The following is an 18,689-nucleotide window of genomic DNA, read 5'->3' as shown; positions in this document are numbered from 1 at the left end:
TCCATGTTATTCATCACCCATCACATTGAATTAGCTGTGATTACAGATGTTTAAAAAAAACATATGAACATTTAGCATTTAGGAGGGGAGGGGTGGGGTGGTAGTGGGGGATGTGAATAGTGAGGGACCAAGGCTCAGTTATTCCTCTTTATGATTAAGTAGCAGCTAATGCTGACGATCACACAGAAAGAAGCTCAGTGTACATGAGGATTGCCTTTGTCCATTGTACTATTTCCCAGGGAGAAGGAGTGCCTTCAGGAAAGGGCTGCACCAAATGTGTTTGCACAACTGCCTTGTGACAATCTTTATCAACAGCTGCCATTATTTAATATCTAACAAAAAGTCAGTGTTGAGTCTAATGTGCAGCCCTTGCCATAGAAGGCTGCCAACTCATCAGCTTACCCGTGATCACATCGCATCTGCCGGGAGCCAGACACCAAATGTGATAGAAAAACTGGAATGATTATTCACCAGTCAGAATGAACATTTACCTGCTCTCTCTGATCAAGCCTTCGGTATGATTGCATTGAAACGGTTTAGATGTGACGTGGGATTTTCATTTGCCACGGTGGTTTGGTTGTACCTTTGGGCTCAGTTTGAAGCTGCTCCAGATTTCTCAGGTAAGTGTTTGCTTGGAATATGAACATTACAATTACGTTTGATTGTGGATATTTCTCTTTAGATTTTACACCAGGTAAGGTAGTTATCTGCATCCTTAAAGAAAGGTGTCTCAGGGGATCCTTGGAGGTGAATGACATGGTTAAAATGATAGTGCAGGCAAATCCGGTACTTCCTGAAAGGTCAGCCTAGTTCATGGATGAGAAGGGAAAGTCCCTGATCGGTGACTGTATTCCCAGACTTCACGTAAAAGGGTTAACAATAGTTGGAAGAGGCTCCTTAGAAGATAGTTGACATTACAAAACTGGAGACGTTGCTGTGATGAGGCAACGAGCCGAAACGCTTGCATTTGAAACATTTATCAATTTTGTAGTTTGTTTCCAGTCCTTGGGATGCCATTAGAATTTACAGCATAAATGTGACAGCTTTTGGAGGAGCACTTTAAGCAGAAACTTGGTCTGCATACACGTTTGCGTATGTCCTGAATAATTATTGGGATGGGGAGGGGAAAGTTCAGGATGGGACACACCTTGCTGTGCACATCCCTGAGATTAATATGGGAAGTTTATAAGGTCAGAAGGAATAGTAGTAGGATCCAATTATGGCTGGTCAATCTCTCCCTCCTAACCCCATTCTCCTGCCTTTCCCCATAACCTCTGACACCTGTACTTCTTTAGTCATCAGCCTCTGATTAAAGAAATTTCTCCTCATCTCCTTCCTAAAAGAACATCCTTTAATTCTGAGGCTATGACCTCTAGTCCTAGACTTTCCCGCTAGTAGAAACATCCTCTCCACATCCACTCTATCCAAGCCTTTCACTATTCTGTATATTTCAACGAGGTCCCCCCTCATTCTTCTAATCTCCAGTGAGTATAGGCCCACTGCCAACAAACGTTCATCATAGATTAACCTACTAATTCCTGGGATCATTCTTGTAAACCTCCTCTGGACCCTCTCCAGAACCAGCATATCCTTCCTCAGATATGGTGCCCAAAATTGCTCACAATTTTCCAAATTCGGTCTTACCAGCACCTGATAGAGCCTCAGCATTACATCCCTGTTTTTGTATAGAAGTCCTCTTGAATTACTCCAACATTTGTGTCTATCCAGGGTATTGCGTATGGAAGTTGGGAGGTTATGTTACAGTTGTAAAACATGTTGGTGAGACCACATTTCGAGGATCAGGTTTGTTCAGGTTTGGTCACCCTGCTATAGGAAGGATGTCATTAAGCTGCTAAGCGTGCAGAGAAGACTTACGAGGATGTTAGCAGGACTAGAGGGCCTGAGGTATAGGGAGAGGTTGGACAGGCTAGGATTTCATTCCTTGGAGTGCGGGAAGCTGACACGTGATCTTACAGAGGTACAGTATATAAAATCATGAGGGGAATAGATAGAGTGAATGCACAAGGGCTTTTAAGAACTAAAGGCGTAGTGGTAGAGTTGCAAGCGGCGTAGTGGTAGAGTGGCTGCCTTACAGCGCTTATCACGCCAGAGACCCGGGTTCAATCCTGACTACGGATGCCGGTCGTAATGGAGTGGTTTGTAAGTTCTCCCATGGACCACATGGTTTTCCAGTTTCCTCCCACACTCCAGACTTACAGGATGTAGGTATAAAGTTTAAATTGGCCATAGCGTGTGTAGGGATAGTGTAATGTACGGGGGATTGCTGGTCCAGTGCGGATATCAGTGGGCCAAAGGGCCTGTTTCAGTGCTGTATCTCTAAACTAGACTAGAGGACATAGTTTTAAGGAGAGAGGGAAAAGATTTAATAGGAACCTGAGGTACAAAGTTTTCACATGGATAGGAAAGGTTTAGCTGGCTGTGGGCCAAGCACGGGCAGGTGGGACTAGCGTAGGTGGAGCTTCTTTGTCAGCATGGACATGTTGTGCTAAAGGACCTATTTCCGTGCTGTATAATGAATACATTCATTCATTTCTCTCAGAATGGAATACAGAGCTGGGGTTACAATCTGATCTGCCATGATCTTATTAAAAGTAGGGAATGCTTTAGTCGCCAAATATAGAAACATAGAAACATAGAAAATAGGTGCAGGAGTAGGCCATTCGGCCCTTCGAGCCAGCACCGCCATTCATTGTGATCATGGCTGATCATCCCCTATCAATAACCCGTGCCTGCCTTCTCCCCATATCTCTTGACTCCACTAGCCCCTAGAGCTCCATCTAACTCTCTCTTAAATCCATCCAGTGACTTGGCCTCCACTGCCCTCTGTGGCAGGGAATTCCATAAATTCACAACTCTCTGGGTGAAAAAGTTTTTTCTCACCTCAGTCTTAAATGACCTCCCCTTTATTCTAAGACTGTGGCCCCTGGTTCTGGACTCACCCAACATTGGGAAAATTTTTCCTGCATCTAGCTTGTCCAGTCCTTTTATAATTTTATATGTTTCTATAAGATCCCCCTCATCCTTCTAAACTCCAGTGAATACAAGCCTAGTCTTTTTAATCTTTCCTCATATGACAGTCCCGCCATCTCAGGGATCAATCTCGTGAACCTACGCTGCATGGCTTCAATCACAAGGATGTCCTTCCTCAAATTAGGAGACCAAAACTGTACACAATACTCCAGATGTGGTCTCACCAGAGCCCTTTACAACTGCAGAAGAACCTTTTTACTCCTATACTGAAATCCTCTTGTTATGAAGGCCAACATTCCATTAGCTTTCTTCACTGCCTGGGGAATGGGCGATTCCTGTTCCTAATTTATATAAAGTACTTTTATGCAGCATGTGAACCTAAAATATGTGCTCAAATCCTTGAAAAGCTTTGGGAGAATAAAATAGAGAGATTATTTTCACTGGTGATCAAATCTAAATAAAGTGGTACAAGATTTCCCACCCTAATCCGTTTCTCCAGAGATGCTGCCAGACCCGTTGAGTTACTCTAGCATTTTATGTCTATCTTCATTATAAACCAGCATCTGCATTTCCTTCCTACACAATAAGGAGGCATCACTGTAGGGTTAGGACCAGAAGCAAAGAAAAGTTAGAAGGGATTTCATGTGTGAGACTTAAGAGGAATGTAGAAAGCAATGCAAACAGTGGAAAGTAAGTTAATAGTTTATAAGAAAATATGTTAAAGAATTGTGACAGAACTAGTGAGTGAACTTAGAGGAGGGCAGTCAGAGGGTAGATGATCTTCCGAGAGTAACATTTATGGTAGATGGATCAGCAAGATGGAAATTAAAAAGAAAGTAACTGGGCAGATATCAGCTTGTTGCCACCTATCCACCAGTAGGTCACACAAGAGGCAGATCTGGGCACAAATGTTCACTGTCTCCAGGTGGCTGGCACAGCAGAGTGTGTTTGCTTGAGAACAACACGAGGCAACTGCAGCTGCTCAGAGAATGAAAGGCAAACATTGTGTGGCAGAGGATGAGAGCTTTCTCCTGTAATATGCTGGCTTCAGTGGGACGACTATATATGTGCTTGGCACTCATTTAACGACATTTCCATACCCTGTTGATCTAGAAGCATCAACATTGTGCATGTCTAGGGGCAGGGGAGTTAAAAGTTCAAGGTCTGCTAACTAAGTACAGCAATTAATTTCATATACTGCTTAAATTCATATGTTGACAGTCAGAACTTTTTTACAAAATGCACACTAGAGGGCATAGCTATAAGGTGAGAGGGGGAAAGTTTACTGGAGATGTGCTGGGAGGGAAGTGGGAGCCTGGAACACATTGTAGTGGAGGCAGATATGATAGAGGTGTTTAAGAGGCTTTTAAAAAAGCCCATGGAAATGCGGGAACAGAGGGATATTGATCACGTACAGACAGATGAGATCAGTTTAACTTAGCATCATGTTCAGCACAAACATTGTTGGCCAAAGGGCCTGTTGCTGAGCTGCACTGTTCTCTGTTTATTGTTCTCTCTATATATTCTATCTTCCGTTGTACATCTAAGTTCTATCTTCTATGTTTGCTTTGTAAAGACCATTGCTTAGTAGTTTTTGTCCTGTTAAATAAATATATCTGTGTGGGAAGAAAAACAGATCCATCTGTAACTGTAATAATTGAACAACTCTTCCATGACTTACAGCAAGTGTTAGTTTATGAGGGACATAGGGTTGTTCAAAATTGTAACTTATTTGATGTATGTACAAATGTGTAAGAGGTACAGTTGGGAGATGTTTGGGGAACTTAGGTTGAGGCCGTTATATACTGAAAGATGACTTTTGTTGAAGAATAGTATTTATGACAGGCTTTTCAAAGGTTCAAAGGTAAGACGTGCTCACAATCCTTCAGTGATCTGCTTCCATTCACCAGGTTACCTCCTGAAGATTCTGCAAAACCACACAGTGCACGCTTGTGACGGGGATCGCTTCTCAATAAGCTGCCCACCTCAGACATCCATCAGCATTCTGTCAGCCTTCTATGGTCGCCGTGTTTCCAGTGAACATTTGTGCCCAAGTGGGTTGAACACATCAGCTGAAAGCATCAACTGTGCGGCTGTCACAGCTGTACCGGTGCGTGAGTCCCACCCTGCTTGGCCATGCGACAGATCAAAAGGATGCTTCAGTACAGTTTATGTACTGCACACGCGGTTACTGAGTTAAGGGGCCGTCCCACTTAGGAAACCTGAACGGAAACCTCTGGAGACTTTGCGCCCCACCCAAGGTTTCCGTGCGGTTCCCGGAGGTTGCAGGTGGTTGCCAGAGGTTGCAGGTAGTGGAAGCAGGTAGGGAGACTGACAAAAACCTCCGGGAACCGCACGGGAACTTTGGGTGGGGCGCAAAGTCTCCAGAGGTTTCCGTTCAGGTTTCCTAAGTGGGACAGGGGCATTATATTATATCTGTGCAAGGCTACCTTTTACACAGTGGAAGGGAGTTTGCACTGTGACATCTTTTTGTTTAAAAAGGTTAAATGTGTTTGTTGTGTAAGAAGGAACTGCAGATGCTGGTCTAAACCGAAGATAGACACAAAAAGCTGCAGTAACTCAGCAGGACAGGCAGCATCTTTGGAGAAAATGGATTAGTGAAATTTCAGATCGGGATAACCAGCACTTGATTCCATATTCACCAGAGATGGTGCCTGACCCGCTGAGTTATTCCAGTAGTTAATTAATTTTTTAATAAATCAGCAGTTCCTTGTTTCTATTTTTATTTGTTTGCAGCTGGGCCTCAAACACAGGGCAGGTAAATGGAATTATATTTTCCAGGCTGTCTGGCTCCAGGTTTGACGTGCTCACTGTCATGTGCCAGGAGGTGGCGAGGTGGAAGGGAGGGGTGGGGGAGTGTGGGGAGGTAGGATTGTGGATTGTGCAAACTGGCTCTGTTTTAGTTTTAGAGATACAGTGCGGAAACAGGCCCTTCGGCCCACTGATTCTGCACTGATTAGCGATCACCGCACACTAACACTATCTTACAAACACCAGGGACAATTTACACATACACCAAGCCAATTAACCTACAAATCTGTACGTCTTTGGGGTGTGGGAAGAGTCCGAAGATCTCGGAGTAAACCTGCGCAGGTCACGGGGAGAACGTATAAACTCCGTACAAACAGCACCAGTAGTCGGGATCAAACCCGGGTCTCTGGCGCTGCAAGCGCTGTAAGGCAGCAACTCTACCGCTGTGCCACCGTGCCACCCATTAACCATGACGCCCCCCCCCTCTATTTCTGGAGGGCTTCTCCTGTTCCTTACAAGTCCGCAAAACTGTGCTAAATCTCTTTTATTCCTTACTTGGCCCTGACGCCATGTCTCATTAATGGCTTGTCAGCGAGTCATAAAGTCACATAGCATGTAAACAGGCCATTGGTCCCAACTCATGGTCCATGCTGACCAACCAAGATGCCCCAACTAAGATAGTCCCAAGTGTTGGGATGCAAGGTGCCTCTGAGTATGAGTTCAATTCTTGTAGAAACCAATATTTTCCAGCAATATTTGGCCATTTACAAACATTATAATCTCAGGTGCACATTAGAGTTATTATAAGGGGTATTACATTAAAAAAAAATCTAATGCATTAGCTCAGTCTTACCAACTTGCTAAGATACCTCAGAATGTGCAGGATTCTCCCGAGGACTCATACAACATAATCTAACAGAGAAAGACATGGATTCATATGCTTCGCTAATGTGGTCTGATTTACTGCAGCAGGGAACTTAGGAAAAGGAGAACTTGAGAATTATCTATTTTAGAGCATTCCAATTGGAGCCTCGTGCATGAGGATTAGATTTGTTTTCCAACATTAATTCTATATTTTTTTAACAGAAATTATATGATGAGTGTCAAGAACAGCACTCATGCCAGTTTTCAGTCAACAGGCGGGTTTTTGGTCCTGATCCTTGCCCTGGGACCAGTAAATATCTAATTGTTTCATTCAAGTGCAAACCTGGTGAGTGGATAACCAATGTTTGGGTGGGTGATTCTGTCTGATTTCACATCCATCCATCCTAGGATTCATTGTGTCATGTGTAACATTGGTTAGCGATAATTCCTGCAATACTGTCATCATTTTACAAAATGTGTGCAAATGTTCTGTTGCAAGTGTCTGTAGAAGATTATAGACAGTCTATATGGGAGTAAGCCACACTAGAAGCAGTTGGCTGGCACTGTATTCAAGTAGAAACAAAGAACTGCAGATGCTGGTTTGTACCAAAGATAAACACACAGTACTGGCATAACTCCACGGGTCAAGCAGCATCTCTGAAGAAAAAGGATGGGTGACGTGTCAGGTATGTGGACATAGATGAAGAAGGGTCCCAACCCGAAACATCACCCATCCATTTTCTTCAAAGATGCTGCCTGAGTCACTGAGTTACTCCAGCATTTTGTGTCTATCTACTGTATTTAAGTATCTTTGTTAGTTTACACAACCAGCTATTATCCAGTATCTTATAGAGGTGCTGAGAAATCCTGAGTGTTGCTTGAGGTCAAATTAATATTTAAATACTGGGTTTGGAACAGCAATAATGAAAACTGGGTGTGGTTTCTGCCAACTAAGATAATATGTAGACATTGACCAAGGGACATTGAGAGTTAATGATTTAGTGAATAAAGATTTCCCATCAAAAGAACAGGAGAGAGTGCAGAGTCCACTCTGTACATTGAGTTCGCTTTGGAAGATAGGCCAGAGTAGATGAACATGATTTTGACAAAAGTCATGGAATCTTCTGGATCACAAAGGGAGTGATTATACCTCACCGTAAAACATTCTGTTGAGATCCTGGAGAAGACACAAGATGCATCACAAATGTGTTGCAATGAGCTTAGAAATGAAACAGTTGAACGTTACCATTTTTAACACTTAACTAACCGCAGGTAGTTTCGCAACAGATTGTGAGCAAATAGTTGGAATTTTACAAATTTGATGGACTTGCTTGCCAGAAGTTAGATTATTTGTGGAGACATGAGAAGCTGCAGATGCTGGGAAATACAAATTGCTGGAGGAAGAGCAGATGATCTGTGGAGGGAATGGACAGACGTCACTTCTGGTTGGGATCCTATTTCACACTGATGGAGTAAGAGGGGAGAAAAGTGAAAGAAAGAGATAGGATAGCGGTAGAGCCTGGCGAGTGATAGGTGGATACAGATGATGTGGGGGGGGGGGGGGGGGGGGGGGGGGGGTGATCGGCCGCGTAAGAGACAAAGGCTAGAGTCAAGTACATGTGGTGAAGTTTGAGACCAAAGTTAGAACCGGTAAAATATTGCCATGGTTGCTTAGATGTTGGAAGCTCTGTGGAATGCCACAGGAGCAGAGTTTTTTTTTAAAGCCCTGTTTATATGGATTGGAAAATCATTGAAGGGGACATTGGGTATTCATGGAGTGGATGAGATGAACTTAGCTGGGCCAGTGACAGGGTCAGGGTCAGGTTCAGCTAACCAGTTGAACACAATTTAAATTATTTACATTTGAGGGATATCTTGTTTGGCTTTTCTTACATGTGCCTTTTCCCTTCTTGATGCTGTTTCTCACTCAGGGGATGAAAGATGAAATTTAGCAACAGCAATTGCTATTAATATAGTACAATCAAACCCTACAAAAGTATTTTTCTGGGCTACAAAAATAAATGATATTCCATTAGTGTAGCTAGTGAAAGATTTAAAGGTAAAAAATGTAGATATCTTAAATTAAAGAAGAGAGGTGGATGTTTTGAGAGATACTTCTCAAACTTAAGACCTTGAAAATCAAAGGCTTAGCTGCTAATGTGAACTGATTCAATTCAGGAGTTTACTGTTAGAAGGTCAGTTGGCTTCTATAAATTGTCCATCGAATGTAGGATTGAACTAGTGTATGGGCGATTGTTGGTCAGTGCGGACTCGGTGGGCCGAAGGGCATGGTTTCCACGCTGTATCTCTAAATTTAAAAAAAGGCTGGATTTGTGCAATGTTACTGACTGTGAACATACTGATTGATTTTCCATTGATCATCAGTGACTGGGTATCAAAAGGACTCAAAAGGATTTGAGTATAGGAGCAGGGAGGTTCTACTGCAGTTGTACAGGGTCTTGGTGAGACCACATCTGGAGTATTGCGTACAGTTTTGGTCTCCAAATCTGAGGAAGGACATTATTGCCATAGAGGGAGTGCAGAGAAGGTTCACCAGACTGATTCCTGGGATGTCAGGACTGTCTTATGAAGAAAGACTGGATAGACTTGGTTTATACTCTCTAGAATTTAGGAGATTGAGAGGGGATCTTATAGAAACTTACAAAATTCTTAAGGGGTTGGACAGGCTAGATGCAGGAAGATTGCTCCCGATGTTGGGGAAGTCCAGGACAAGGGGTCACAGCTTAAGGATAAGGGGGAAATCCTTTTAAAACCGAGATGAGAAGAACTTTTTTCACACAGAGAGTGGTGAATCTCTGGAACTCCCTGCCACAGAGGGTAGTCGAGGCCAGTTCATTGGCTATATTTAAGAGGGAGTTAGATGTGGCCCTTGTGGCTAAGGGGATCAGAGGGTATGGAGAGAAGGCAGGTACGGGATACTGATGATCAGCCATGATCATATTGAATGGCGGTGCAGGCTCGAAGGGCCGAATGGCCTACTCCTGCACCTAATTTCTATGTTTCTATGTAATAATTGGGGCTAAAGTCAATGGCTTGGTTGGTCATCCAATAGACAAACATTACTGCTCATCCTGCACTAAATGCCAAATCAACCAAATGTGCTATTTAGAAGGATGAACGGTAATGGTATTGTGGCTGGTTGTCATCGATACACATGTGCTGGCAAGTCGATGAGAAACTGGCAGGTACTAATGATAGGATACCAAAGGTAATTATTACCTGGGAGGAGGAGCCAATGCAGATGCTCCAAGGAGGATATAAGGGGTCCGTCCATTCCTGAGAACTGTCTGTAAGTCTAATTTTCTGTAAAGCTCTAACATTCATTTTTCATCGTCTACCATGTCATATTACTCTGCATGCACTTCCTAAAATACCAATTTCATTGAATATTTACCCTAGCACTACTCATAATTAAACTATGCAATATATATGTTGTATTCAGTTTTTAACAAATACCACAAAACAATTGTATTATGTTTATTTTCTTGAAAATGTCCTTAAAATATATGGGCGGAATAGCGCAAAGTTGGTCTATAAAGGAGCCCATTCACTGTTATTCCTTAGCAATGACGGGTTGGATAAATTCACCAGCTCCTTCATCATTGCTGTGACTGGCTCAGTTTTAAAGTTAATAAGGAAACTATGGAGTGAGGTGAAGCCATTTGACAGTTATGTGTAATTCTTTCACAAGACGCCTGAAAACCATTTTCCATTGAGATTGACTGGGCTCATTTTTCTTGCCTGATAAGAAAGACTTGGATTTATTTGCACCTTCATGGTATTTCACAATGAATGCAGTATTGTGCAAAACAGATCAACCATATTGTCAGCTGATTATAAGAAAAAAGTCTTGATTTAATGTTTTTTGGTTGAGGACTGGTGGGACCTCCTTCTTCTGTTTCAGAATAGAACCATGAAACAATTTGGCCCTTATCCCACTAAACATTTTCTATCCATGGAGATGCAGGGTTTTTTTAACATTCACAACATTGTTTTGGTGCATCTGGATGACAGACCCACTACTTCTGCTACTGAAAATGGGCTTAGATCACTTGCAGAACATCTTCAGATCCTTAATGTTGTTTAGTGTGATTATTTTTCAGACGGACACCAGAGCAATCTAGTATGTGAGAATGAGACGTTACACCTCCAGTGTAAGAACCAAACTGTCCTTGTCATTTACACGGCAAGTTACGGACGAGCCCTTTATGGGAATATGGAGTGTCCCTCAACGAACAGCTCAACACCAGATATTGGTGAGTCTACAGTCAGAAGATGAAATTCAACAACTACTTCCGAGCATCATTGGTTTATGTTTCTGATTCCCATCACGTGCAGAATTTTTAGTTTAATTTTAGTTTAGTTTTTCACAATCACTGTCTAGTAGAAAAATTACCCAATGTTGATCAGGATTATTTGGCTCTGTTGCCATCCTTACTTTAGACTATAGAGATACAGTGTGGAGACAGGCTCTTCGGCCCACTGAGTCCGTGCCGATCAGCAATCACCTGGTACACCAGCACTATCCTAATAATAATAATAATGGATGGGATTTATATAGCGCCTTTCTAATACTCAAGGCGCTTTACATCGCATTATTCATTCACTCCTCAGTCACACTCAGTGGTGGTAAGCTACTTCTGTAGCCACAGCTGCCCTGGGGCAGACTGACGGAAGCGTGGCTGCCATTCTGCGCCTACGGCCCCTCCGACCACCACCAATCACTCACACACATTCACACACAGGCAAAGGTGGGTGAAGTGTCTTGCCCAAGGACACAACGACAGTATGCACTCCAAGCGGGATTCGAACCGGCTACCTTCCGGTCGCCAGCCGAACACTTAGCCCATTGTGCCATCTTCACACTGTGTTTTTGATTTTCTGTTTTTGGATTGAATTCTGTTTTTAATTTGTGTCTCTGTGATGTCTTTATTATTTGTTATATTCCGATTATATGTTATTCCGATTAAATGTCTATTATTGTTATGTCTGTATTCTTTCTTTATGTCCTGCACGGAGAGGACGCTGGCGCTGTTTGTTCGCCGCTTCTCCGTTTGCTATTGTCTGTTACTATTGTAATGCGACTTTGAGTCTTAGAAAAGCGCTATAAAAATAAAATTTATTATTATTATTATCTGTCGTCCCACACACTAGGGACAATTTACAGAAGCAATTAACTGGCGCTGTAAGGCAGCAACTCTACCGCTGCCCCACCGTGCCAGCCCTCACTAAGACTAGTTATCACAACAGGCTTGGAGGGCAGAGTCTCGGAGTTCTTCTGATCCATTGCCGATATTTACCCACAGGGCCATTGGAGAGTTGATCGATTTTCAGAAGAGCAATTAAACATTTTAATTAAAATTCAGTCTTTAATTATTTTGTTGCTTCATATCATATCTGGTGGCTGTAATGTCGGGCAATGAAATAGATGTGCAATTAAACAGAGGGTCTCTCACTGACATGTACAGTAGTTATAAAGAGTGTGTCAGACGAGGTGAGTGTGAATAAGGACAGTATTCTGTGAGAATGAACAAGCTGTTTACACATCATTGCCAGTGAGATAATCTGCTAATTCAGTATTGCTACGACATTCATCCTGTCCGTTCAGAGAGTGGAGATCCACAGAAATGTAGAAAAGAGGATCAGGAGCAGGCCATTTAGTCCTTCAAGCCTGTTCTGCTGCTCAACATGATGATCATGGCTGATCACCCAAATTTACAAACCCACTGACTCACACAACTATCTTGACTACACTTCTTCCCACGTTGCTTCCTGCAAAGACTCTATCCCCTACTCCCAAATCCTCCATCTATGCCATATCTGCGCCCAAGATGAAGTGTTCCACACCAAGACATCTGAGACGTCCTCATTCTTTAGGGAACGGCGGTTCCTCTGTCCCATCATAGACAAAGCCCTCACTCGTGTCTCCTCAGTACCACGCAGCTCCGCCCTTGCTCCCCCTCCCCCTAATCACAACATGGACAGAGTGCCCCCAGTCCTTACCTTTCACCCCATCATCCGTCGCATACAACACATAATCTTCCGACATTTTCGCCACCTCCAACGGGATCCCAACACTAGTCACATCTTCCCATCTCCACCCCTTTCTGCCTTCCGCAGAGACTGTTCCCTCTGCAACTCCCTGGTTAACTTATTCCTCCCCACCACACCACCCACACCCCAGGTACCTTCCTCTGCAACCGCAGGAGATGCAACACCTGCCCCTATACCTTCTCCCTCAACTCTGTCCAGGGACCCCGACAGTCCTTTCAGGTTAGGCAGAGGTTCACTTGCACCACCTCCAACCTCATCTACTGTATCCGTTGTTCAAGATGTGGACTCTTATATATCGGTGAGACCAAATGTAATAATAATAATAAATTTAAATGTAGACTGGGCGATCATTTTGCTGAACACCTTTGTTCAGTCCACCTGAACCAACCTGATCTCCCAGTTGCTGGACACTTTAATTCTCCACACTGACCTATCTGTTCTAGGTCTCCTCCATTGTCAGTGTGATGCTAAATGCAAATTGGAGTCTCATACTTTGCTTGGGCAGCCCACAGCCCAGTGCTATGATTATTGATTTCCCTAACTTCAAGTAACCCAGCATTTCCTCTCTCTGCCACTGAAGGCAGTGGAGGCCGATTCATTGGATGTTTTCAAGAGAGAATTAGATATAGCTCTTAGGGCTAATGGAATCAAGGGATATGGGGAGAAAGCAGAAACGGGGTACTGATTTTGGATGATCAGCCGTGATCATATTGAGTGGCGGTGCTGACTCGAAAGACCGAATGGCCTACTCCTGCACCTATTTTCTATGTTTCTATGTTTCTAATATCCAAGGCTAAGGAATAACTAAAGAAACAATAATAAATCTATTATCCATTGATCTTTGCTGCAAAATCTACTTGTCTGGATTTTGCTTGAGAATAATGCAAATCATCTTTGTCTTTATTTTGGTTTGATTCATGTTCCTTTAATCGAAAAACTCAAAAAATATATGGATTTGCACAGTAATCATAGTACAGAGATCTAATGTAATGTCTCAGTGATTAAATATTGTATCCTCAGGCAATTAACATTGGTAAGAAAGTAAACTATCTAATTCAAACACAAATGCGCTGCTTCAGATCTGTGATTAGTCAACAGTGAACTGTGTAAATTTACAAAGCCCTGACGACTGTTTGAGAAGGGTTTGTTGGCTTGCACTTTTTAAATCAATTCATGTCTTTGTTAGCCTTTAAAGGCTTCTTGGTTTCTGAAGAATTAATGATACTGGACAGAGCATTTCTGTCGATCTTCAGTTTAAACCAGCATCTGCAGTTCCTTCATTCACAGAGCATGTAATAACATTTTCTTGACAATGGCTTTGTCAATGATTTACTGGACAAGGTATTGCTGCCTTACAGCGCCAGAAACCCAGGTTCGATCCTGACAACGGGTGCTGTCTGTATGGAGTGTGCACGATCTCTGTGACCGCGTGGGTTTTCTCTGGGTGCTCTGGTTTCCTCCCACATTCCAGATGTGCAGGTTTGTAGGTCAATTGGTTTTGGTAAAATTGTAAATTGTCCCTAGTGTGTCAGATAGTGCTGGTGTACGGGATGATCGCTGGTCGGCAAGGACTCGGTGGACTGAAGGGCCTGTTTCCCCGCTGTATATCAAAAGTCTAAGCTCTAAAGGGAGGTAGAATTAATCTGTGAGATACTGAAGGAGATATATTAAATATAGTGATCCGTGGATGTTGTAGATGGGTTTAGAATTTCTACTCAATCACTATCACCACACAGCTTGCAAATATCACTTTGTAAGATTCACATGTGAAGTTGCTCAGTGCAAAAAGTGGGACTTGGCTGGTACTTGTGGAATGTCATGGGGAGAGATGATAAGGAGGAAGGAGGTGTGGAAGTGGGGCGGATTAAACAGCTGGCACAATGCTTTGAATAACTTCCTTTCCTTTCAGAGTGTTTATCGCCCACAACTCTAAGAATCGTCTCCTCAAGCTGCCACAGCAAAGCAAACTGTTCGATCACTGCCAGTGTTTTGAGCTTTGGTGACCCCTGCATCCCTGGAATCCGTAAACAACTCAATGTTTCATATACATGTGGTAACTAAATCACAGAATGATCATTTTAATTAGTGACACGGAGTGAAAGATTTCAAATTTCTATAATAATGTGCATTTTTTTTATTTCAGTTCCAAAAAAGCTCTTTGAGGAGGCTGGTCAAGGACCAGTCAAGCCCTTCTTAATATCAGATTATACTCACGGTAGGGTTTCTAACATTTGTCTTTGTCGACACAACTGAGTGAAGGAAATCCTTTGCTAGCTAATTTAGTTGTTGCATTTGGAAGAAATGTCCAAATTCTCTTAACCCACTGCCTTTAAAATGGTTCCACCTTAAAATTAAGGCTGATGTGCTAGTAATGTCCACCAGAAAGAACAAATGAACCCATTCATATTATATTTATTATAATGCTTTTTTACATTGCAGATGTATACACTAACATATTTATGGAGAGCATAATTTCATGCATTTTCTTCTACCATTTTTCTGAATCTTCATTCTAAAAATTGCCTGAGGCTCACTCTTGAGGCTTTGTGTAGTACAGGGAAAATAGAGTCAGTTTTGAAAGAACTCTCAGTTAGTTTGTCCTTATTTGCTGCAGGTGGCTGGTATAATGGTCCAAGAATGTCCATGCTTTACGCCAAAGATGTCGCCATTATTAGCAGTTCCCTGGCCACTCTTGCCCACATTAGGGGTACGTCTCTGCATGCTGCCAATGTACCTCTAATATTGTTGTAAATGAAAAAAAGACTAAACATATTCAATAAGAAGTATCATTTGGCAACAATTTGGGTGGTTCAACTCACACCAACTCACACTAACTCACTCTTATTTCATTTAAAAAAAAAATCCCACTTATTAATCAAATTCACAACTGTTTTGCTGCCGTCTCATTAAAGCCATGTTCAATACAAAAGGTAACATTTGAAGTAACTAGATTGTAATCTCATAGGGATAAACTTTGCTGCTGTTTGAATTCTTACTCTCATGAGCTAAGAGGACATAATAGCTTCATGCTTCCTAGTAATAATGCACTGGATCTGCTTTGATTGTTTTCATTGTTGCTGGGTCAAATGAAGCAAGGATCTTAATTATTAATGACATTTTAGTCCCTATTATTTAAGAGCGACAGGAGACATCTTTGGATATTTGAACCTGCAAAGATCCTCTTGGTCCCTTGTAACTGTAGGACCTGAAGAACATTTGGTGCACAAATGTCCTTCTTGTGAAGAAATTACTACCTTTACCAAGTCTGGTCCACATGTGATTGCAAATCACCAGTTGACTCCTACCTGTCATGTGAATTGTGAGCAGTCAGAGGAAGACATTAAATGCTGGTATTGCCAGTGATGTCCACATCTTGTGGATGGTGTCCCTCTCTCCCAGATGCAGACCAAGAGGTCTGAAAAAGGGTTTCGGCCCGATACGTTGCCTATTTCCTTCGCTCTATAGATGCTGCTGCACCCGCTGAGTTTCTCCAGCACTTTTGTCTAGCTGCAGACCAAGAGGCTGGCTGCCCCCATTGAGCTATAAAGCCATCAGTGCCAAGCTCAAGTTGGGAAGTGGAGAGGAGGAAGTAAAAAGCCAAAAGAGGTTGGGGGTTGCTGCTGGGAATGTGTTGGGATGGAGGAAGGATTAGTAAGATGTTGGAAGGGATGGGTAGAGATCAGGGGACTGCATGGAGGATAGCAGAGCAGGGAGGGACAGGAACCAGGAATATTGTAGACAGAGTAGGTGGAGGATCTGACACCTGATTCAGGAGTTGCACTTTGGACTGTGGTGTGCTGGCCACCTGGCCTTGGCAACCCCTGCATCACCTGTTGAGGACAAGAAAGGCTTGCAGCAATCAGAGGATCTTATTTATGCCAGGGTTTCAAGTGTTGAGGAAAGCCAGCTGGCTATGAGGCAAGTAGCTTCTTCATTTAAATGCTTCAGCCGTGCCCTGTACTACATAATATGAGAAAATGAGCATCTGCGAGACATTGAGGTGGGGTTATCATTTTAACATCATATCCTGGAGAAATCCATACATTTGTTGGGATGCAGTTGGGCGTGGGGATTTTAAACTACTCCTTCCCTAGATCTCAGCTTGCTCTATGGTTTATGTCTTAGAAAATTCAAATAAAGCCACACAAAACAGGCTGGCTGGTCATCCTGTTTCCAGATTGATTAAATTTGTGTCTGATCTGTTTCCTCTCAGGTCTCCCAGAGAAAGTGGCCCTGTTCTTCTTGTCTGGCGTATGTTCTGGCTTAGTGTTTATCCTCTGCACTATTGGATTTCACATGTTACTGAGACAAGACATCAGCAAGCTACAAAGTGAGGCAGAAGACAACCAAGAAAGTGAAAATGGGCACATCAAGATTTCAGACGATGAGGATGATGGCTCCTCTGACATCTCATTTCGACAGTTGACCAGACAGTATAGGGCGTCAGATAATATCTTCAGCCCAGAGATGGCAGCTGTGATAGTAGACAGAGGGGAACAGAATGATCTAAGAGACAGGGAAATGTGGCTGAACAAGGAGCCCAGCCCCTATGCAATCCAGAACCTGAATCATCATCAGTAATAAGGTCAGAGTAACAAAATAAAAAGATTAAAAGGTTGAAATCAAATTGACAAGTAAAGGTTGAGTGCACTATACAAAGGAAATGGGTTGAATGATGAGGGTATATGGAAACCAAGGGAAAATTCCTGTTGCCTGTAAAACAGAAGTGAATTCACTGGGAAAGGAAGCAAAGAGACCACATCAGGACATCTGCCAACCAGATTCTGACTGCGGGTGCTATCTGTATAGAGTTTGTACGTTCTCATTGTGATCGCGTGGGATTTCGCCGGGTGCCCTGGTTTCCTCCCACACTCCAAAGACACATTTTGTAGGTCAAATGGCTTCTGTAAATTGTTCTTAATGTGTAGGATAAATTAGTGTACGGGTGATCGTTGGTCGGTGTGGACTCAGTGGTCCAAAGAGCCCGTTTCCACACTGTAAATGAAACTAAAATTAAACTAAACTGTGTTGCTCTTTACTGCCAAGTCCGTTTCTTTCACGGGTACAAGGAGCATTTGCTTCTCTATTAGGTCTTACTCTCTTTTCCGCTTATTTTATTCTATGTTTACGTGCCAATTCTGCCTGTCCAAAGCGAATTTCCAACCCTCTCCATTGGCAGCAGAAATTTCAGCTAAGATTGAAAATATTCTTGGTGTTATACGATCAACACCCACCTCACCTCAGACTGGCACTGCCAGTTAAAGAGCCTCTACCATCTTATCAGAAATTTGTGCTCATTAATATAGCAGGTGTAAACAGAAAATTGAAAAATAAACCCAGCTTTATAACTTTTTTTTGTTGCAGACTTGCCTACCGTTGTGTTCTGCTGATTAATCTTTAATTTCAGGTCACACCAGAACAACCCTGAAGGGCAGGAAACCCAGACGCAGAGTGGCCATATTTGTTGCAATTATACTTTTACAGTAATTTATCCAAAAATGCACCCATTACTGTCCCACTGGAGAATTCAGTGATTCAGTGCAGCATTAATATCATTGGCATTGGAATCCTACATCGAAATGTAACTCTTACAATTAAGTTACAACATTGAAATGTCAGGGGTCAATAAATGGGAGGTCATACTTGGCTGAAATCACTTTTACTAATACAATTGAGTAACATGGGAATAATGCAGAAAGAGGAGCTGAAGGCAAGAACAGAACTAGATGCATTAATATTCTATGCATCGCCTGAATGTATGGTATTGGATATTAAACCAAAAATGGTGATCATATTCTTTTGGAAAATAAATCTCCCCTTTTACTTGGAGTGAAGACAAACAATTTCTTGATTTAGTTAAATCTGTTAATTGCCTTTTGTAATTAGCATGTAGATAAGGAAAAAATGATTGCACTTTCTACACCTAGTGATTGTTGAGGATGCTGCATTTTGACGATTTTTGTTTGGGATTCACCGGCCTTTTAAAA

At 42.4% G+C, this 18,689-nt stretch overlaps 1 protein-coding gene across 2 annotated transcripts; it reads left to right on the top strand.

The window, feature by feature from the left end:
• Positions 1-354: 354 nt before the first annotated feature.
• LOC116979099 (protein eva-1 homolog C-like) lies at positions 355-17,740 on the top strand. Of its 2 annotated transcripts, XM_033030559.1 has the most exons (8): positions 355-620; positions 4,902-5,101; positions 6,850-6,973; positions 10,752-10,904; positions 14,612-14,755; positions 14,846-14,917; positions 15,317-15,409; positions 16,916-17,740. In XM_033030559.1, exons 1-8 carry the CDS (start codon positions 518-520, stop codon positions 17,281-17,283), a joined length of 1,257 nt encoding a protein of 418 aa, XP_032886450.1. In that variant the 5' UTR covers positions 355-517; the 3' UTR covers positions 17,284-17,740. The 2 variants fall into 2 exon arrangements, with proteins under 2 accessions (XP_032886450.1, XP_032886451.1); XM_033030560.1 differs by lacking the exon at positions 15,317-15,409.
• Positions 17,741-18,689: the final 949 nt, after the last annotated feature.

This window comes from Amblyraja radiata, chromosome 12 (assembly GCF_010909765.2).
Source record: "Amblyraja radiata isolate CabotCenter1 chromosome 12, sAmbRad1.1.pri, whole genome shotgun sequence".
NCBI lineage: Eukaryota > Metazoa > Chordata > Chondrichthyes > Rajiformes > Rajidae > Amblyraja > Amblyraja radiata.
The sequence above is the reverse complement of the archived record's forward strand: the minus strand, read 5'-3'. Positions and strand labels throughout refer to the sequence as shown.

Coding starts and splice junctions, on each gene's coding strand:
- LOC116979099 (XM_033030559.1), top strand. CDS start 518: ATGATTGCATTGAAACGGTTTAGATGTGACGTGGGATTTTCATTTGCC. Junction 5,102..6,849: donor CGGCTGTCACAGCTGTACCG/GTGCGTGAGTCC, acceptor TTTTTTTAACAG/AAATTATATGATGAGTGTCA. Junction 15,410..16,915: donor CACTCTTGCCCACATTAGGG/GTACGTCTCTGC, acceptor GTTTCCTCTCAG/GTCTCCCAGAGAAAGTGGCC.